Source organism: Jaculus jaculus, chromosome 6 (genome assembly GCF_020740685.1).
Source record: "Jaculus jaculus isolate mJacJac1 chromosome 6, mJacJac1.mat.Y.cur, whole genome shotgun sequence".
NCBI classification, from domain to species: Eukaryota; Metazoa; Chordata; class Mammalia; order Rodentia; family Dipodidae; genus Jaculus; species Jaculus jaculus.
This window is the reverse complement of record NC_059107.1, coordinates 86,315,899-86,338,717: the sequence shown is the minus strand read 5'-3', so window position 1 is coordinate 86,338,717 and position 22,819 is coordinate 86,315,899. Positions and strand designations below refer to the sequence as shown.

Sequence of the window (22,819 nt, the reverse complement as noted above, 5' to 3'; positions counted from 1 at the left end):
AGCAACTCATTAGTCAGTTTAAAACTAGATATATAACTTATGCATTAGGCAATTTGAAATTTTGTTGAATGACATATAATCATGTAATTTCCATTAAATGTGGATTCCAGTATTCATGCTCTTCATGAATTCATGCTTTTTTGGCATCTTAGATAATCTTTGTAAAGGGGGTTCAGACAGAAGGAAATCCTGAGAAATTGTACATGATGGGTGTCACTATTTATGAAAGCCATTTTTCTTTCTTATCATAAAGGCTAGGATCTGTGAAATTCCTATAATTCATATTTTTTCTTTTTCCTTTGGGAGCAGTCATAGCTTTCCTTGCACATCTTCAGTGAAAATTAAAGTGATATAAGTTTCATTTGAGACACATTTCAGAAAAAAAGATGCTAAGCTAACTCATTTCTTAATTATATAATGGGCTCATATCAATTCGTCCTTATCAGTATTATCCACAGGAATTGATAATGTCTACAATATCTTCTCATCTGTACCTTAACATTTCATTTAAACTCAGAGAATCTTTCTTTGTTTCAAAGATATATTTAGAGCTATAATAAGAATATTAGGGGCAGAGTAGCCTTTACAAATTCCAGAACAAAGAAGATCTATAATTTACTTGAAGTAGGAATCAAGAATTCTTGGTAGTCCATAGTGCATGCTGCTGCTTTTTAAAAGTGATATTTAAAGAAAATAACTTCAAAACTGAAAATGTGAAATTGTCATGGTTTCATTTACTTAAATAATTTTTTATAGGTTATGACTTTTGTTCTGAGAAGCATACCTGCATGGAGAACTCTGTGTGTGGAAATCTGAATGACAGAGCTGTGTGCAGCTGTCGGGATGGCTTTAGGGCTCTTCGAGAGGACAATGCCTACTGTGAAGGTAATCCTTATAATGATCTGTAGCTCAGCTGTATAAATTTCCTAGGATTACTGCATGCAAAACGTATTAATTTCCCAGGTTGTCAAGTTGATGGGCCCATTAAAAGCAGTGAATTTAATTTGAAGCATATTAATCAGCTAAAAATAATTATCTTTCAAATTAAAGTTTTTTAGCTCTCTGCTATATGTCAGACTAATAACTTAACATGGCTGGTCTCTTGAATTAGAACAATGGTACTACTGTGAAATTGCCTTCTTTTTTCTTAATTAGATATTCAGATAGCTCCTTTATTGACATGATTACTGTGGCTTACAGTTAGAATTAGAGTCAGATTTTTCTAGACAATGTTGTATAACAAAGGCAAGAAATTAATAGGAAGATAAAGTGTCTAATGTTATTTTGGTTTGCTACTATAAATAATCTTAGTTGCTATCATCATGTTCAGTGGTATTTAATAAATTGGCCCAATGGAGGAAATCATCTTTTACTGAAAAGAATTTTACTATGATCCAAGGTGGCTTATTATTTCATAGACAGTCTAAATAAGGTGAGTAGGCCCATGGCATTCACCTGCCTCTTTCTTTGCTCCTGTAGACCCACAAAGTACATGAGATGTCAGCATCCATAGTTCTCCAAGGAGGCACAAATTAAATAATTTATATTAATTATATGATCAACTACTGGGTCCTGCAGGAAGGAATACAGATTTGGGGCTGGATAGATGGCCCAGTGGTTAAAGCTACTTGCTTGCAAAGCCTGGTGGACTAAGTTTGATTCCCTAGTGCCCATTTAAAGCCAGATGTACTTGGAGTTCTTTTGCAGTGGCAAGAGGCCCTGGTGTGCTGACATTTTCACTTTCTGTCTGACTCCTTTCTGTCTCCAATAAATGAGGATAGTTTCTTAAAAACCTGCTGAGTTGGTGGTGTTGAGCATTTGAATGATTTTGTACTTAGAAGGTTGTATACCTTTCCCTCCCAATCTCAGGCTCATAAGCACAGACCATTGAAAATGAAATGCCTCAGATAACAATCGGGCAACAGCTGTTTTTATTTTTTTTTCCATAGAATGATCTAGAGGTCACTGGGAAAACAATTTCTATTGTTTTCCTTAGTTTAAATAGATTTTTCAGTCCCTTAAAGTTAGTATTTAGTATGGAAAGATGGGTCAGTTGTTAAGTACACTTTCTGTGCAAGCATGAGGGCCTGAGGGGCCTACGACAACCCAGGTTTAAATTTCAGATCCCTTATAAGCAGTTTGACCTGGTCACAAGCATTTGTAATCCCAGTCCCTCAAAGGAACAGAGACCCAGGAATCAGTGCATTCAACAAATAAATATGTCAAAAAAAAAAAAAATCTGGCTCAACATACCCATGCAGAAGAGTGATAGATCTGGATATCTGCTCTTCTACTCTGGCCATCATAGGCAAGTGCTCCCCACTGCAGGTAAACATGGGGCACCATACTGAACCATACATACATGTACACACACACACACACACACACACACACACACACACACTGTAGTATTTATTTTTAAATTAACCTTTAGAACAAATGATTCTCAGTGCTTCTTATTCAGTACTCAAGTGAACATCCCATTCTGGTATTGCACATTCCTTCCCGATTTATAATTCAAATTTATTTTAAATTCCTTATTTTTAAATTTATATGCAAGAAATAGATTTTAATTGATGATTTTTATTCTTACACAATATAGATGTGAGCTTTATTAGTAATGTAATACATTTCATTATAATAGTTGAGCACTAAGCCCACTGATAATGTTAATGTATAATGTGAAATTATATAAATTCATCTATAAGCTTAAATCTTTATTTTATGATCATCATTTTGATTCTGAGCTGATTAATTTATGTAGTGAACACTTAGTGTGCACTTGCTATGTAGCAAGCACTTTTGTGTGCTATGGAAAGTAAATGGTAATAAGATTAGCGAGTTCCTGTGTTCAGGAACTTTGCATTCTGGGTGTAGGGGGTGAGCTTCACTGTCTAGAACGGGGAACAGAATAAGTTGGTAACCATGGAAATAGAAAATATAGGGATCAGTACATAGTAAATTTCCTATTTTACAAGCATAAGGACCTAAGTTTGAGCCTCAGAAGACATTAAAAAATGCCATGTGGATGACCAGTGCTTGAAATCTCAGTGCTGGCAAGGCACAGACAGGTGGATCCCTAGAGATTTCTGGCCAGCTAATCTAGCCAATTGAGAAAGCACTCGACTGGTGAGAGAACCTTATTTCACAAAAGTTGGATGGGACCTGAGGATTGTCCTCGGGTCTTCACACACACATGTTGTATGCATGTACTTACACAACATGAATACACACACACAGAAAGAAATAGAGAAGATAATTTCAAGTAGTGGAAAATAACGAATAAACAGTGAAAGAGAATGATGTCTCTGAGACAGCTAGGGGTTAACTTAAATGGAATGGTCAGTCTTTGGGTAGTGGTTGACTGAGAGTTCCTAACAAAGAAATATAAATGTAAAGGTCTGGCACAGAGCATTCCAACTAGAACCAAGAAGAAATGAAAAGGGTTTGGGTGGGATCAAGCTTGGGATGTTCCAGAAACAGAGCTGGGGTGAAGCATTAAGTGGAGATGTACCTAACTCTTAACTCTCAGGAAATCTGATTGTGAAATCAAAGAAAATTTCATTGAAAATGTTACAAGTATTCTGAAAGTGAAGTAGGTTATAAGGAATATGGTGAAAGGGTTAGAGGAAATGTTTGAGAAAAAGAGTTTGCTTACCTTTCAGAGTTAAAGTCATCTAGCTGTGAAGGGAAAGAAGGGTGTCTCTTGAGTGTATGAGCCAGCGTGTCTAAAGGCCTGGAGGGGGAAAGAAGCACTTTTAGGAACTACAGCAGAGGCACAGATGATGAGAGAGATGCCTTGTGACACTAGAGATAAGAGGCAGGCCGTTAAAGGTCATACAACAGGTCACGTACATTCGTTATTTTTCTCATCACAGGGACAATATATGACCAAAGTAGCTTAAAAAGGAGGAGAGATTTATACAGTGCATTGTGACAAGAAAGGCATGATGGCCAAAGCAGCTTGCAGCAGGAGTGTGAGGTGGCTGGTTCCATTGTGCAGACAATCAGGAAAGCAGGCAGGCAGCAGGCCAGACTATAAACAACCCTTTAGCTTCTCTGAGCCTCACTCAATAAAGAATTATCTTGAGATACACATTAAATGTCAATCTGCTTCTTTCTCTAGGGACCTATTTCCTACAGCTATGCCCCACCATTTAAGGGTTCTACAACCTCCCCAAAACTATGCCAGTAGCTAAAGACCAAGTGACATTTTGTATCCAAATCCTATCAGCAAGTGTTTCGTGTGAAGAACCAGGGGAAGCTAAAGAAAAGAGCTGAGCAGAAAATTATCATGGTCACATCTGTGTTTTAAATAACTGTAGATATAAGGTGTATGTGGGACTATACAGGAAAGCAGTGGATAAGATGCAAAGGGGGTTACATGTAAGAGCCTTTTTGAGGTAAAATCTGGTGGTGCTAATGATTGATATCAGATGATGAGGAAAGGTGTGGAAATAAGTTTCTAGCCAAGAAATAGGCAAATGTAGGTGCTGGCCACTTGGGGATACAGTGGTAAAGCCACATTGGGTAAGTAATACTTAAGCGACATCAGCAATTTAAATATACATGGCAGTGACATTCAGAGAAGTTTAGGTTAGATAAAAAATTGAGATTCATAGGAATAAATGATTCTTAAAATAGATGGGATTAGAGAAATGTTAATAGCATTTGAATATTTTATAGAAAATATGAAGTCACAGTCATGTAGAAGGAAAGAAAAGAGAAGAGAAAGTGGTGAGGTACAACCCAAGTTGATTAAAGGAAGAAAGGAAAATACTTATTTCATTTTCTGTTAATGTAAAATGTCAAAGACCGATTCATTTATCAACTAAAGAAATTTATTTGGCTTCTGGTTTGGGGAGCTGTGAAGTCCCTAAACATGGCACTTATATCTGTTCCACATCTGGTGAGGATCTTCTATACCTCTAACATGACAGAAGGCATCACTTGGTGAGACAGAGCCAGTGTGCTATCTCCACTCTCCTTCTTATAAAGTTTCCAATGCACCACTTTCATGGCTTATCTCAATTACATTCCAAAAGTACCACCTCCAGTCACCATTAATATATGAGTTTGGAGATTGAATTTTAAATATGTGAACTTTTGAGAAATACAGTCACACGATCACCTTCTGAGAGATCAAGAAAATCCAAAATATCCCAGTGTGATCTTATTTGGAACTAGGAATGTTGAAGATAACCTTGCAAATACGACATCAAACAAAACTCTAGAATAATTACTATATCTGTAAAATGAAGAAATTTTGGAACAGGTATTCGGTAGGAACAGATAGACAGTCCTCACAACCCACAAAAGAACAAACTTGATGGGCACCTTGATTCCAGAATTATGGCACCCAGAACTGAGAGCAATGAGCCTCTGTTGCATAAGTCACTGAATTTGTGCTCATAGGACACTTTCTTGCGTATGATATAGAAAATGAACACAATGTGACAGAAATTCCTTTTGCTTTTTGGTCCAATGAGTAGTAATTTAGACCCTGCTTGAATTTTATCTTTTCTTTGAATATGGCCTTGATAAATATATTCAGATTTATTTTCTCTTACCCTTTTCATTTTGTCAGATGGAACAGGTAGCACTGAACTCAGCACTGGCTTGTCCACTGTCTATCCAGTTGCAATATATAAAATACTGTTCTATTTATTTACTATGGAATTTGGATATGTATGGCTATACATTTCAACTGTAAGTTTGTGGTCCTAAGACTATTTTTTCTTTGATTTCTGTTAAAAAACTAAAATAGAAGCAATAGCAACTCAAGAAATATTTATTGAATAATTAGAGTATAGAAAGGAGACTAGTAAGAAGGGGGAAAAATTAATGTGGACAAACAACAAGGGAATAAGTACCATTAAAGCACCTGTATGCATGTATCTGTGATGTGGCAATGAGGCACACTATTTTATAACTAATACATAGTACTAAAATATTTATTGATGGCCTGAAATATATAGATATGATGAGCAGACAGGAGCTATCTTATCACTCAGAAGTAATTCAGGATAAGCATTAAATTTACTGATTTATGATTATATTGTACATAACAAATCTCAGTTGCGATACTGATATTTGTAGCATAAAGGGGTATATGTTATGATTATTAGATACTGTATTTTAAAAATAGCTTATATAAAACAAGAAAATTAATTTATTGATAGATGACTGATAAAGAGGTGTGCACATAAAAATATTTCACATCAAAAAGTTTTCCTGTTTCCACATTGCTTTTGCTGAACATTCTGAATTTTTATCTAAGACCTTAATTCTGTCTACAGTTTTGAAACCACCTCAAATATGAAAGTTTCGTACATGGTAGAAGATGCTCATGCGCCGGTGAATCTGGAGGGGAAGAATCTTTGGCATTTGTTTAATACCTGCTATTTCGTAGGCATGGCCCACTCTCAAGCATAAACTAGAAATTATTTTACATAAACATCCAATTCAAATATCTGTTTTTATTTTCTTTTTTCATGAGGAATATTTTAACAGTTTATTGAAGTAGCATTGATATAAAATAAACTATAAATATTTACCTTCATATCAAAAAAGATATTCTTCTTTCCTCCCATTTTTGTCTTTTTCACACTATGCTATTCTAATGATGTGCCCTTTTGCCTTCTTTACTGGCTTTACATCTGAGGGTATACCATCCCATGTACAAAGTGATAGGACCACAACTCAGTGAAAAACAAGTGTTTGCTGTGTTCTTTTCTTTAGTGCATTCTTTCCTGCCACAGGCTATCAATGAGGCTATAATAAAAAGCAGTGGTTGCATAGCATGGTGATATGTGCCTTTAATCCCAGCACTTGGGAGGCAGAGATAGGAGCATTGCTACAAGTTTGAGGCCAGCCTGGGTAGTGAATTCCAGGTCATCCTGGGCTAGAGTGAGACCCTACCTCAACTGGCTTCCAGTTTTGTTTTGTCTTTTATTATTGGCAAATACTAATAGCTGCATGGTTCTCTGGAGGCATTGCTATACCTTTCACATGCATCATCCGACTTCATCTGACAGTTCTTGGATGTAGACATGAATATCTTGGATGTAGATATGAATGTAGACTCCTTGTTGCAGCTGAGAAAGCTGAAGAGCTCGGAAATAAAGGAATTTGTCCAACATCACTTACCTAATTGCCAAACTGTAACTCATGGTTCAAATTCATGTCATATGTATTTAAATTCTGCTTTTTTTTGAACTACTTTTAACTTACTAAGTAAATGACTTACTTGATTCCTGTTTCAATGAACAAGTATAATACATATTTAGCTTTAGAAAAACATTTAAATTTTTTTTGTTTATTTAATTATTTGTAAGCAGGGATGGAAAGAAGATAGAGAATGGGCATGCGTTGGCCTCCAGCTGCTGCAAATGCATGTACCACTTTATACATCTGGCTTTACGTCTGTACTGTGGAGGTGAACTAAAGTCATTAGGCTTTGCAGGCAAGCACTTTAACCGCTGAGCCATCTCTGAAGCCCTAGAAACACATTTTCATGTAGCAAACTGTGTGCAAAAGTCAAGTGTTTTAGAGGAAAAAGGAATAAATTGTAGTCCTGTTTGAAATTAGATATTACAATGGATTAGTGACCTCCTGCTGATCCTCTCATCTTACCATTTCTTTCCCTGAAGTTCTTTCCACTCTTTCTTTCCCTATCCCTCCCTCCTTCCCTCCCTCTCTTCTTTTCTTCATGCCTTCCTTCTTTTTTTCCTTTGTGTCTCAGTTTCTTGCCATATCACATTAGCCATGGGTTCTTATGTAGACCAAGTCACTATGTTACTAACTACATAACACAGTGGTGATCTGAGAGAATGCCTTTAAGAGTCAAATGAGAGACAGCTCCACAGAATTACTTTGTATGATATGATGGAAAAATATAGAATGAGCATAATCCTTCAACTGTAAATCAAACCTGAATTCCCAGTGGAGCTGACAGGAAACCTCATAATTCAGCTGGGATAAATATCCAGCACTGTAGCTTTCACTGTGGTCTATTATGATAAAGTTTCTTTAAAAATAGCTCAATAGTCAAACCAGAGAATGGAACCAATGTGATTTGTTACTGAAAGGACTTGGCTTATATTACTGTGGAAGTATAAAACTCCCAAGACCTTCAGTGGGTAAGCCAGAAACTGACTAGTGTAGCTAATTGTGGTTTTAGTCTGGTTTTGGCCTGAGTCCACAGGCCTAAGAATGTGGCATACCCATTGAAGACTTGGGTTTTAAGTGGATTGGATGAGATCTACCCACATTTGGAACTGTTATCTGCTTCACTCTGTGTGCTGACTCAAATGCTAATTGGAACCTGACACTAGTTAGTTAGTCAAAATAAAGTAATGTTTCACCCAAGGTCTGGTTAGCATGTGGCTATACCATGTTGTCATAAAATTAACCACTGCAGTTATGATCTCAAAGAGAAAAACACATGCACGTACACATGCATGCACGAATGTGCATGCACACAAAAAGAAATATTTTCCAAATACACTGTTGATAACATCAGTTCAGCAAGTTTCAGCTATGCAGGGAAATCCCTGCTACAGGTTTCGCATGCTATCCGGTGATATAATGGTAAGGTCTCCATGATTCATAGGAGGTCTAGGTTCTTGGTGACTTTATCAAGGAAATGAACAAGCACTCATGAACACTTGATAGTCAAAGGTTTTATTTAGAAGAGAAAAAAAAACAGAGAAAGGAATATAGTGCTAGCAAGTACTATACTCTGGCAAATTGGATTTCAAAGACCTCGTTTTATTCAAGGGTCCTTTTAAATGAATTTAGACAAGGAAAGGGCAGTGGACCTGATTCCCAATGGTAGGGACTGGATGGGTCCTTACCTTAGTTGACAGTTGGATTGCTGTATAACTTTGGATAATCTGCAGGTATAGTGCACATTCCATCATTTTAAACCTAGGTATATGTTCCATCATGCATATACCTAAAATAGTAAATAGGTTTTTCCCCTGATAGGTCACTTCAAGGACAGACTGGCTATCATTGGGTCACTGCCAAGTATTGATTTATTCTGGCCTTTCTTACCTGTTTTTCAGCAGGATAGTACCTGACCACAAATTGTTCACTGCTGACTTGGGAGGAGTGGAGCTTGGTGTTGTCCTACTGGGAAGGTGTTACAGTCAGGTTTGCATTGCTGGTAGAAATCACCCAAACAAGACCAGCTTGTGGGAAATAAAAGAGGTTTATTTTGGCTTACAGGCTCAATGGGGAAGCTCCATGAAGACAGGAAAAATGGCAACATTAGCAGAGTGTGGGCATCACCCCTTTACCAACATCAGGTGGACAAAAGCAGTAGGAGAGTGTGCCAAACACTGGCATGGGGAAACTTGCTATAATACCCATAAGACCACTCCCAACAATACACCTCCTTCAGGAGGCTTTAATTTCCAATTGCCATCAACTGGGGAGACTAACATTCAGAATACCTAAGTTTATGGGAAACACTTTAATCAAACCACCACATTCCGCCCCTGACCCCATTAACTGATATCCATACATGATATAAAATACTATGCTTTCAGTATGACTTTAAGACTCACCAGAGTTTTTATCAATCCTAATGATGTTCAAACATCCCTGTAATCCAAGGTCTTTTAATTGAGCCATCATACCAGAAATTCCCCCCAAAATCCATAATGGCACAGAATATACATTCACACTGCAAAAGATGGCATTGGGCATAGCAAGAAATATTCAATCAATACGAGATTTAAAACAGCCAAGGCAAACATCAAACTATGTAACTCCAAGTCCAACAGCCCCAGTCAGTGACAGTCTCCAGGTCTGATAATTCTAACCAGCAACAAGTCTTGAGTTCCAATTCTGCCCTTCCAGCTAGGCTACTCTCAGTCCTGGAAAACTGCATCCAGGGTTGGCAACTGTCCTCAACAGCCATCTCATGGTCCCAGAATCTCCACTGGGTCTCCACTGCAATACAAAGTTCATACTCATGGCTCCATCAGGTCTTCATGCAGGCATCCAGCAAACTGCTTTACACTGCCCATGGCCATTTCCAAAACATAAGACTATGTTGCAAACTCAATGACCCTCTCTTTTCTGCATTGCTTATTCTCCACAATGTCAGGTAGGATGCCAGTTTGTTAATCAAGGGGTAAATAAGCAGACTTTGAAGAGCAGGACAATCCTTGAGCACTCAGGCCCCTTCAAAAGAGTCTATATTTCTCCTGTTGCTCAGTGCAGGTCAGCTGGTCTAATCTCAATGGTTGTAATCTCTCAAACAATTTGCAGGTGAACAGACAGCTGTTTAGGCCCAAAGATTTCATTTGTCTGTGCCATATCCCTCTGCCCACACCAGTCCATTTCTAGGCAATGCAACCCTGCACAGCTTCTCAGGACACAGGCATAACAGTAAGCCTCTCAAACTCCTTCTAGCCCAGCTCAAGCAAAGTTCTTTCTCACCCTCATAAACCAAACCTCACAGTCCATAGTTCTTACTGCATTCAGGTCTTGCAGCTCTGACCAGAATAGCCCATCAAGCTGTACTTACAGCACTGCAAGGTGTCTCTTAGGCCAATGTTTCAAATTCTTTCACATTCCTCTTGAAAGTCAGCTCCAGAAGGCCAGAGCCACACAGTCAGGTGTCTATCAGCAATCCCACTCCTCAGTACCACGTTACTGTTATGCAGTCAGGTTCGCGTTGCTGGTAGAAATCACCCAAACAAGACCAGTTTGTAGGGAAAAAAATAAGAGGTTTATTTTGGCTTACAGGCTCAAGGGGGATGCCCCATGGTGGCAGGGGAAACAATGATATGAACAGAGGGTGGACATCATCTTTGCCAACGTCAGGTGGACAGCAGAAATATGAGAGTGTGCCAAACACTGGCATGGGGAAACTGGCTATAATACCCATTAGCCTGCCCCCAACAATACAGCCCCTCTAGGAGGCTTTAATTTCCAATTGCCATCAGCCAGGGTGTCTAGATTTTAGAATACCTAAGTTTATGAGGGACACCTGAATCAAACCACCACAAACGTGGAAAGAACGTTTGCACTGGTTCAGGGAGCTGTCTCTGGGCTAGCCTTCTTCATTGACATGCTTAGCTTTTGGTTGGTAAAAGCCAGTGGTCTGGTAATTTGAACATTCCAAAATGCTTTATCTGATAGTTAAAGGGATGCTAGGTGAGGCACAGAGGTGGGCAATGAGTGACTATAAAGAAGGCTAAAGCTAGCCCAAGGTGATTTGGCTCTGCTTTTGCAACATCCCAACTCACCACAAACACTCAGTTCTAGTCAGACAATAAGCCTTGGAGAATCCGTAGCATAGGTATCTTTCTTTCTGGGAGCTTCAGTGCACAGTGTGGAAGTTCTGAAAGTCCCTGCCTAATGGCATAGCTACATTTGAACTTGCATTGGCCTGTCTTCTGAGCTCATTTACATTCACTGTCTGTAGAACTTCAGCTCAAAAGCAAATTCTATTCAGTTGCAAACTTGAACCTAACAGAATATTCAAGTTGGAAGAAAGGGACTTTTAAAAAATGCTGAAGCCTAATTATCTTCAAATATGAGTGGATTTTTACATTTTAAAATTAAACCTGAAAACACAAATATGATACAGAGGAAACTTTTCTGAATATCTTGGCCATGCTTTCTCAAAGAAAGTTAAAGAAGAAATCAATGCCACACACCAGTACACCTCACTCTGTGACTTGTGGAAGCTGACACATACCCACCCCACATGCATGCTCTCAAAACTATGCATATCTAATCTTGGAGTTTGTGATTACTCTAGGTGCCATATAGAGAAGAAATAATAGCTTCACTCATCAATTAGTGACTTTCTAAATAGAGCACACTGTTCTCTCAATGGTGAGTTATAGGCTCTTGGGAATTTTATTTTTGATTAACTTCTTTCATTGAGTTTAATGCAGAAAATCCTTGTCAGGCAGTCATTTATTCCCAGTATCTGATCACAAACTACATACCAGGCATACAGTGGGAACCATCCCATGAATCTCCTGTTTTCATGAAAATGACTTTTTAACAGAAGTAATAGGTGAGATCTATGTCTCTTTATATTTGGGATGAAATGAAAATTGATGGATTGATAGAATGTATATGATTTTGTGTCTTCAAAAAAATTAGTCTTATTTTGAGCCTCTTGGAAGACTTTTTTTAGCTTTTGTACTTCATACCTGGTCCAAAGCCAACAACATGATGCATCATGTGGGAAATTATTAGAAATGTAGAATGTTATACTTTATCTCTGACTATTGAATCAAGAATCTGCATGGTAGCAAACTCTCCAGATGATGTCTATGCACACAAAACTTGAAGAGCATGGGTGAAAACGATGGCTAGACACTTAAGAGTGATAGGGAAAGGGACATGTTGCTGTCCGTGTATGAGGGCCTTAGAGGGTTACAGACCACTCAACTTTGATTCACTCGAGTAAACAGGTAGCATGGCCATGCATATCTGAAACATGAGTCCTGTGAAGAGCAAAAACCAGAGAGTTACTGGAGCTTGCAGACTGAGGGAAGAAAGGGAAACAGGTAAATAAACAAAAGATGAAGATGCCCTAAGTTTCCATGTCCTCTGCACCCATGTGCACAGGACATGCATATCTAAACACACACACACACACACGTGCATACATTACACATACCTCAAATCACACATTGCACATACTCTTGTGTCAAAAATGTTTTTTAATTGAAGAGCCTTGCTTTAATGTACTATTTATCTTCTTAATAAATTGGTTGCTCTCCAATGTTTTTCAGCCATATGTTCAACAGGATGGAAATTTCAGTATTCACACTCTCAATTTATTTTCATCAATATCAATGCAAAATTTGATTTCCTAACATTGTTTCTTGGAGTGTGGTTCAAACTGTATCAAATTCACTGTGGAAATTGTTGGAAATGCACATTCTAGATGCCTCCTTCATTCTCCTTAATAATTCAGGCACATCAAGTTTTTACAAGTTTCACAGATAATCCTTATTCACATTAAAGTTTGAAAGGGACTAGCTAAGACTAGTTCTATATTGACATTATTCCAAAGATTTTGAAAAATGTCAGCATTTTTTTTTTAATGATTTATTTATTTATTTGAGAGCGACAGACACAGAGAGAAAGACAGAGGGAGAGAGAGAGGGAATGGGCGCGCCAGGGCTTCCAGCCTCTGCAAACGAACTCCAGATGCGTGCGCCCCCTTGTGCATCTGGCTAACGTGGGACCTGGGGAACCAAGCCTCGAACCGGGGTCCTTAGGCTTCACAGGCAAGTGCTTAACCGCTAAGCCATCTCTCCAGCCCAATGTCAGCATTTTTGAGCCTTTAGTTAATATGGTCCTAGCTATGAAGATGAATTATTTAATCTACATACATATTAGGGGGTTTTGTTTAAACCATTCACTGTTGTCATTTTGGACCAGGTTAGTCTGTGTTGTGGGAATTGTCCTGTGCATTGTGAGTTACTTAGCAGTATCACTGGTCTTGAGCCACTCAAAGCCAATAAAACACCTATAGTTGCCTGCATTTCCATTTGTGATAACCAAAAAATGTCTCTAGGCTTTGCCAAATCTCCTGTCAGACAAAATTTCTCTAGTGAAGACTGATTAGTTTAAACTAGACAAAGAAAAGGAATATGGTTTTATGTGACTTATCCCTGCTCTCAGTGTATATTCCTATTATTTGGTTTTCTTAAGGGATTTTGATTTTAGACCAGTGTCAAGAAAGGATTGTATATGAGCAAGGAAGGACTAGGCAGTCCTTGAGGCTAGTTTAAACTTTCTGTGGTTGCAAGGACATAATGCGATAATGGGGAAAATAATATTTATCAAAAAAACAAGACTGCTGTCAAGTTTTGGACTCAATAAACAAAACATAATTAGGTAAAAGGACTGTTTTTCTCCAGTTTGAGTCATTCTGAAAATGCTTTTAAAGAAAGAACATGTGTGAGTCTTAAGAGAGTAGATCCTTTCACAGAGACAAAAAAAAAATAGACTCAGGAACATGTGTCAGCTTTGGCAAAGACTCTGAGGATGCATACATTGTGTGTGTGTGTGTGTGTGTGTGTGTGTGTGTGTGTGTGTGCTGTAGACATCTACACACACACACACACACACACATATATATATAATGTTCAAAAGAAGCTTGAGGACCCAATAGACAAATGTGTATTAAATAAAATTTTCTCCATATTTAACAAATAAGTACAGTTTGGATGGTTTTGAAATAATATTGTGCTAGATTACTTGGATTTAATTCTTACCTCTGCTATTTACTGTAACAAGTTGTACAGAAATGGACTGGAGAGATGGCTTAGTGATTAACACACTTGTCTGCAAAGCCAAAGGACCCAGGCTCCATTTCCCAGTAGCCATGTAAGTCAGATGCACAAGGTACTGCATGTGTCTAGAGTTCATTTGCAGTGGCTAGAGGCCCTCATGTGCCTGTTCTCTCTCTCTCTCTCTGCCTCTTTCTCCCTCTCTTTTTCTCTATCAAATCAATCAATAAATAAAATATTTAAAAACTTGTACATAACACTTAGCATCTCTCAGCCTGTTGCAGTCAGGTTCGCATTGCTGGTAGAAATCACCCAACCAAGAGGAGCTGGAGGGATAAAAGAGGTTTATTTTTGCTTATAGCCTCAAGGGGGAAGCTCCTTGATGGCAGGGAAAAAGATGGCGTGAGCAGAGGGTGGACATCACCCCCTGGCCAACATAAGGTGGACAACAGCCACAGGAGAGTGTGCCAAAGACTAGCATCGGGAAAGTGGCTATAACACCCACAAGCCTGCCCCCAACAATACACTCCCTCAAGAAGACGTTAATTTCCAAATCTCCCTTAGCTGGGAGCCTAGCATTCAGAACACCTAAGTTTATGGGAGACATCTGACTCAAACCACCACACAGCCTTATCTCTTCATCTGTTTATGAGGAAAATTATTGCATGGCATTGTTAGGAAAGCAAAGCTAAGGAATATTAATTTTATGAAAATGCCTTCCAGAAAAATCAGTCCTAGGTAAAAGCTTGTCTTTAAACTTGTGCTCCCACACATATTTACTACTGCTATATGTCAATCAATGTTTGTGACATTCTGTTTTTGGAACTAAGGGATTGTATCACTATCAGAAATAAGGGAGCAGTATTCATGGAGTCTGTATAATATGGTCTTTTACATGAAGCTAGTTCTATTAAGATATGTTTAATTGTTTCTGTTTCAGTGTTATAGGTGGTTTCAAAAGTCAAATTCCTCATGCCAAATTCTTTCTAGCCTGAAAAAAAACATTCTAACCAGTTCTTAGATATAGTTTATATTTAATTTGTTCATTTTGTCAATTATATGACTTTTTAAATTTTAATCATAGAAATTAAATTTTTGTATGTAACTTCATATCAAGTTAAAATACTTGATAATGCTCCATGCATATATTTGTTTGCGAATATGAAAAAGAAAATATTTAGTTAGAATTAAGTGAATCATTTTAACTATTACAGCTCTATTACATGAAGCAGTCAGTCATATTTTTTTTTCATTAGAGAAATGTAAATTTTTAGTGATAGATGTATTTCCCTGGAAAGGAATCAACTGGAAGTGATGGGTAAGGCATCATATGGCTAGCCACTTTTAAAATAAACTTATAGAGTGGTTGTAGAGATAGTTTAGTGATAAAGTGCATGCCACACAAACATGACTAATTGAATTCAATCCCCAAACCAACATAAAACAAAGCCAGGCATGGCGATGCACACTTGGGACCCAGCACTGGAAAGGCTGAGTCTCAGGGATAGGCAGCTTGCTTAGCACTCTAGCTAAATTGGCAAGCAACAGATTCAGTAAGAGACACTGTCTCAAAAATATGGTTGAAGATGTTGAGAAAGACACCTAACATCAACCTCTGGCCTCCACATGCACACGTGGCCACATGCATACATAACCAAAACCACAAACATACAAACAAATAATTAATAAATTAACTCATAGAAAATGCTTTTACAATGCCTTCAAGTTTAAAATCAGGTATACAAAGATAAAATTAAAAATAACATTTTTAGCTTACCTTCGAAGAAATCCAAATCACATATTCATACATTCATTTATTAAATGTGCTAACTTTAATTAACAATTGATGGTTGCAAGTAAACTGTTAAAATTCCTTTTATAATTCTCATCCTCTCTCTCTCTCACTTATTACCTCTCAAGAAAAGAACCATATTGGATATATAGTAAGTTTATTACCAAGGAATCTAAATCTAGTTTGAAGTGAGGGTGGATGCTTGGACATACCGATGACATGAAATGTTATAGCTAGAAATGTTGACATATTATCAAATATAACAAGTCTAACTAATTCAATGATCCTGAGACTATTTTAGGATCTCTTCTGAGAAACCACAAAGCTGGAAAACAACACAAATAACATGGGCAAAGCAGAAGGCTTTGGAGAACATGATTATTTCGTTATTTAAGAATGTGATAGAAATAGGAGCAAGTTTGGGGGAGCAGGAATAACTGGATTGTGGGAAGCAGAGTTAAGTGACATGAATGTTGCAGAGAAGAATAAGGGTTTTGTTATATGTTGCAAAGCAAGTGGGCTTTGTTGGGCCAATATTCCATAGCAAAACGAGTCCTGTGTGTTTTAGCAAAGGGAGAGTTGGGGTTTGGCATGGCCTTTAATGAGCATGAGGTGTTGCTGAAGAGGCAAGGGCATCATGGTTTAAATTACATCCCTTTTTTTTTTAATATTTTTGTTCATTTTTTTTTTATTTATTTGAGAGTGACAGAGAGAGGGAGAGAGAGAGACAGATAGAGAGAGAATGGGCGCTCCAGGGCTTCCAGCCACTGCAAACGAACTCCAGATGCGTGCACCCCCTTGTGCATCTGACTAACGTGGATCCTGGGGAATTGAGCCTCGAACCGGGGTCCTCAGGCTTCACAGGCAAGAGCTTAACCACTAAGCCATCTCTCCAGCCCTAAATTACATCCCTTTTTGATTGATGTAATATAAAAAAGATCTGTGGTATTTTAATAATGTATAAAAAGGCAATCATTTCAACTTTAAACACAAAGCCATTTTTTAATTATTTTTTAAATGTCCTCCCAGCAATTTTTCTTAAATATGAAGAATAGGTTTTTCAAATATTGTTAATACCCATAATAGAAATGTGAGGCAAATGAAATAGAACTGTATTGTCATGTATGTATATCTATTTTCTGGAAGGTCATTCTTCCCTATTTACATCAATTGTCAAATTAGCAATTTTCATCAGGGAATTGCATATAATAAGCAGGTGGGAATCTGAGGGCTGCACATCCTTTACAGAATTTATATAAAGTTACAGAAATTTAGTAACTATGTATCAATTTAGATATAGTTATGACTGAAATTTATTTTCTGGCAAAACACATATATATTTGTTAAATTAATTTTTAATATTTAAAAATAATAATCTGTCTTCTTGTAAAGACTGTGATTCATCTTGATGAGTTTTCAAATCCAGCACAACAAAGCAAATGTTCAGATAAGCCTGTCTGTTCCTTAATGTCAAGCCAGCTGGATACAATCAAGAAAGCTACTACTCAGCTATGAGGAAACACAAATGAGGACAGAGCGGAGGCAGATGAAGCTCCATGGCAAAGAGGTTAGGAAAGTGACTGGAGGAACTAGGATATCATTGGGCTTTGAAGTATGAATACACTTTAGACTGGCAGAGAACAGCAAATAAAGAGGAAAAGGCAGGCATATTCTGGGGTTTTCTACCTTTAGTCTCAGAGTTAATGTATTAAACTGCAAAGGAAGATACCAGATTGTGAAGGAACCATGTACCATCATGACTGATTCTATTCCAGATTGTCTAATCATATAAATGACATTTGTTAAACTTTTTAACCTCACCAAGGTGTTTGGCTGTGAAAGGGGGCTAACTATCTGTTTTCTCTGGTTTACAGGGTTATGATGAAGGTTAACTTTTAGTGCCTTCAGTATACTAGAAAAATTAAAATGTCATAGTTGGATAATTGGTGAAATAGTAAATTGCTTGCCTTGCAAATGGAGACCTGAGTGCAATAAGAAGAAACCATATGAAAATGTTGGGTGTGGAGGTGCACACTTGAAATCCCAGTGCTGAAAAGACAGAGACAGACACATCTCCTCAGGTGCATTGTAAACTAGACTTGCTATAATCCTGGTTAAAAAAAAAAAAAAAAGATGCTATACTGCATTCCTGAGGAACATCACTCAGAAGACAGCACTGCATTTCTGAGGAAGACCAACTATATCCTCTGGAATCTATCATCTCTCTACCATCAGTCAACTAATCATATGTATATATATATATATATATGGTCATATATATATATATATGGTCATATATATATATTGTCATATATATATATTTCAAAATCAAAATGTCATAAAATATGATTTGGTACACAGTTTGGTACACAGTTTCTTAGTTGCATACCCTGGCTGGTCCCTAATCTCTTCTTAGTGATGGTATTGTACATCCCAGCTCAGTTTACCTCACTTCCTACAGTGATTATTTCAATATCCACCAGTCTCAGGTTGTAACACATGCTCTTACTCTCTGTGGATAGCTTCTCTAAGAAGAAAAGTTAAACAATAACTTCTTCAATTTTCTGCTTCTATTTTATACACTACATGCTTTATGCCACCCTTTTTTCTTTGTCCCTAATTTTAATGGAATGGGAATCCTCAATCCATGATTGATTGAGTCCATCCGAAATCTGATCCTTTTCTCTCTTCCTGCCTTCAAAAGACACTCGCTCCCATCATTCTGTCCTCCAACTCACTTGTAGCTTCTATTCTCTTCCCATCCACGTTTAACTTTGTTAACAGTCTCCCTTAACCCCACAACCTTTATAACATGTGTATTATTTCTATTTCTCCTTTTACAGCTATACTTTGCTCCACCCTCTGCCTCTCTTTCTTTATTGCTGCTTCTCACATGGCTTTGTCCATGCATGCATGCATGTGTGAAGTGTGTGCATGGTGTATGTGTTCATGTTAGTGATTATAAGTGTGCACATATGGAAGTCAGAGGACAAGTTTTGGATTTCAGTAGTCTTCTATCTCATTTTGAGTCAGGGTCTCTCTTCTTTTCATTGTGTTAGTTCAATGTTGCTTTCATCACATAAGTTGGGCTAGGAGCTTCTAAGGTTCTGGGAAATTCTTCTAGTTTTGCCTCCCTTCTTGAAATATGCATGTTGGGATTACAGAAGCCACTGTGGTTTTCAGCTATTATGTGGAGTCTGGTGATCTGAACTTGCAGCAACCACTTTATTCACTTTACTCTTCAGGATACACTTCTGAAATTTGTAGTCTATTTTCTCATATCATTCTCCTTTATCTACTTTATATTTTGCATGCCATAGCCCTACTGCACTCACTAGAGTCTCTAGTAGCTTCTGTATGATTAAACCAGATACATTTTATTCTACATCTTGCTTGACCCATAAACAATTAATTTTCTTGGTTACTCTCTTCTTGAAACATTTATTTACTTTGCATTGACCATACTATACATTGTGAACTGTACTTCTGAGTTATAAGTAACAGAATCTACTCTGCAATTTAAGCAGTAAGTAAATGACTATATTGAAGAATGTGAGAAAGCTTATAATGCATATGGGAAGCCAGGTTCAGTTCAGGAAAACCACCATATATCATGTCCAAGTGCAAATGCCATTTTTCCTCTCTCTGCATCAGCAGTGCAACTCACATAAATAGTGTCTGCTATTCTCTGATGACATCCAGGACTGGACCAAAGAAGCTGTTTCTCCCTTCCAAAATGCTGAATGCCTTATCCAACATTTTAACTAGAAATTTCACAACTTGGCTTAGTTATAAAACAAATAGTACAATCATAATAACCTTCTCTTAGCATATGACTTTCAAATCTTAACCGACAATCAAGTTCTTCTTCCTGAATGACATCAACTCATGTGATGAAAGCAACACTCAACAAATATCTCACCACCTTTACTGGGGAATATCATAAAAAATCAATTCAGCATATCTAAAGCCTTTGTTCTTTATAACTGAAATGAGCACTGCCAATTCCCTCCCAGTACAGCTGTTCAGGTGAAATAAGGCTTCATCCTTGAAAGCTTTTTTCCCCTAATCTACCAGCATCCAGTCAGCTCCAGAGTGCAAGCAGTTTTACACCCCATGTATTTTTTAAGCTGGCATTTCACATCCACATTATGCTGTTGTAAATGCAAGAATTAAGAGAGCTTCCTCCTAGCTTCTAGTTTTGCTCTTTGATCCATGCTCTACAGTTAAAAAATCTTGCTTAGGAATAAAAATCGTTATGTTCCCTGTTCACCATCTCTAAAGAAACACACACACACACATCAATTCTATCTGGAAGCCTACTCAAGAAATGGATTATTGTTGGTATAGGGCTTAGGAAGGAGAACTAAGAAATGTAAAATAATATTATCTTCATTGAACAGTGTGGTGATGGATATTTTAAATATTATAGCAAACATATGATATGTTAAAATTAATTAATAAGATTGGTGGATAACCACTCATCACTTCAGACTTTCAAATAATTTTCAATATCCACACAAAATGCACCTGCTTACTTCATAAGCCACACTGAATGGTTCAATCATTTTAATTTCTTTCAATTTCCAGTGGGTACACATAGTTTTCCTATTTTAATCTCTCAATTTCCAGTAGGAAACACCTAGTTTGCTTCCTTATTTCCTTGCTCACATGGATAATTGTGCTTCTCCCATAACCCTGTGATAAATGCTACATCTCCATGTCTATAAGACTGGGTTTGGACCTCATTTTGTTTTCCAGATGACACTATCCTGGTCAAACCCATATTTATATGTATCTTCTGTCACAAAAGGATTAGATACCATTTCTCTCTAATTCAAGATTTTTCAGATGGTTTCTTGGTTGGGACCATGGACACAACAGGAAATTAGGAAGTTTCATATGGATAAGGTACACTAGCATTTTTAATACTCTAAATTCTTTTTCCCTATAATATCATTTTTATTTATACTTAGTCTTTTCTCAAATATTCCTTCTCTCTCTCTCTCCCTCCCTCCCTTTCCTTTCCTTTTTCTCTAACTATCCTACACCTCCTTTTGTTCCTACCTTCCTCATTTGGGATTCTCAAGCCCAAGAACATATATACTCATCAAGACTAACACATACAGATGCAGGAATATGGCTCAGTGAATAAAGTTACTGCTACACAAGTGTGAGGAATGAATTTTAGATCCTCAGTACCCATCTAAATATCCACTGGGCATTGTTCACTGTCTGTAATCCTAGTACTTGGCAGGCAGAAACTGTGAATACCTACTCCCCCGCCCTCCCCCCAGGTAAGCTGGGTTCAAGTGAAAGACTCTGCCTCAGTAAATAAAGTAGAGAGCAGCCAAGGATGGCATCCAACACCAACCATTGGCCACATGCATGCATGCTCACCTGTTCTCACCCATATAAACACATGCTGACATACAAAAACAATAAAAATCAATCGACATATAAAGACAAATAATGAAAGGGCTGTGTAAGAGTCTCAGTAAGTAAAGTCCTTGCCACACATGTATGAGGGCCTGAGTTCATATTCATAGCACCTACATAAAGGATAGGTATAGTAGCATATCCCTTTAATCTCGGGTACTGTGAGACACCTTGTCTCAAGAAAATAAGAATGAGAGTTACAGAGGAAGACACAACACTGACCTCTAGCTTTTATATGCACATTCACAAATGTACATCCATGTGCATAGGGGAATTGACATGCATACAAACAAGCACACACAAATGAATGTATACCATACACACATTAATCAAAAAATAAGAAAGTTGATACAGTACCAAAGCATTCAGCCTTGTAGAACATACCATATGGCTTACCTTGAATGAATGAATGTAAAAAAAATGAAGGAAGCAGATTTGTGGCCATTATTTTGGGATTAAACGAAAACCTCATATGTTTCAATCATACATTCAGTGGATGTAGTTGTTATATATTGCAAATATATCTTGTTAACTAATCTCATACATGTCACTGGTTTTAAAACATGATCGCTAATAAGTATTTTTATGTTGGCTTATTTGTAAATGATACTTTATTGTTCCTTACTGATCTTATTACCTTGATATCCTACTTACATTTGTAAATTTTATACCTTAAAATATTTTTATCTTCCTAAATGTAGCCCTCAAATTTCATTCTAGAATTACATTACTCAGAACTTATCCTATTTCTTGGCTTTTGAGTTAAGTTATTGATTTCATTGCCAATTTTTCCCAGTCAGAATTTCACAGCTGGCAAACCAAGATTTAGCAACATTCCAGCCTGATATGCATTACTTTTTATTATGTAGAGCCTCGCTTGCAGTTTAGCTGCATGACTTCAAGATTGCACTGGCTGAGTAAGAAGGCAGTAATGTTCATTAACATGCTAATATAATCCTTTTGCAGGGTAAAATTAAGATAAAAGCAGTGGCTTTAGAAATATATCATGCATTAGGGAAACAAGCATTATTGACAACCGAGGTGTAAGCTAGGGCAGCTCCCAGTCTGAACTCAGAGGAGCAGCTTTGGTGCTCACTGTCTCTGAGTTGTGACTGGAGACAGGACCAGAGGCCAAAAGAAGCATTAACTTGGGACTTTAGGTCTGGAGGTGTTCTTTGTATGACTGTCATTTATCAATTGCCTAAGCTTGTGTAGTGGAGTTTCCAAAAACAGAGATATGAGTTGGTTAATCTGCTTTCTTGCAAAGCATAATGGCCTTAGGGTCAGTTTCCAAGTACCTATG

At 37.5% G+C, this 22,819-nt stretch overlaps 1 protein-coding gene across 2 annotated transcripts in view; it reads left to right on the top strand.

The window, feature by feature from the left end:
* Nell2 (neural EGFL like 2) overlaps window positions 1-22,819 on the top strand; it is a 396,883-nt gene that overhangs the window by 206,696 nt on the left and 167,368 nt on the right. For both annotated transcript variants that reach the window (XM_045153341.1, XM_004668535.3), the window contains exon 13: window positions 757-885. In XM_045153341.1, the coding sequence (XP_045009276.1) occupies window positions 757-885 (129 nt within the window). The remainder of the gene's footprint in view (window positions 1-756; window positions 886-22,819) is intronic.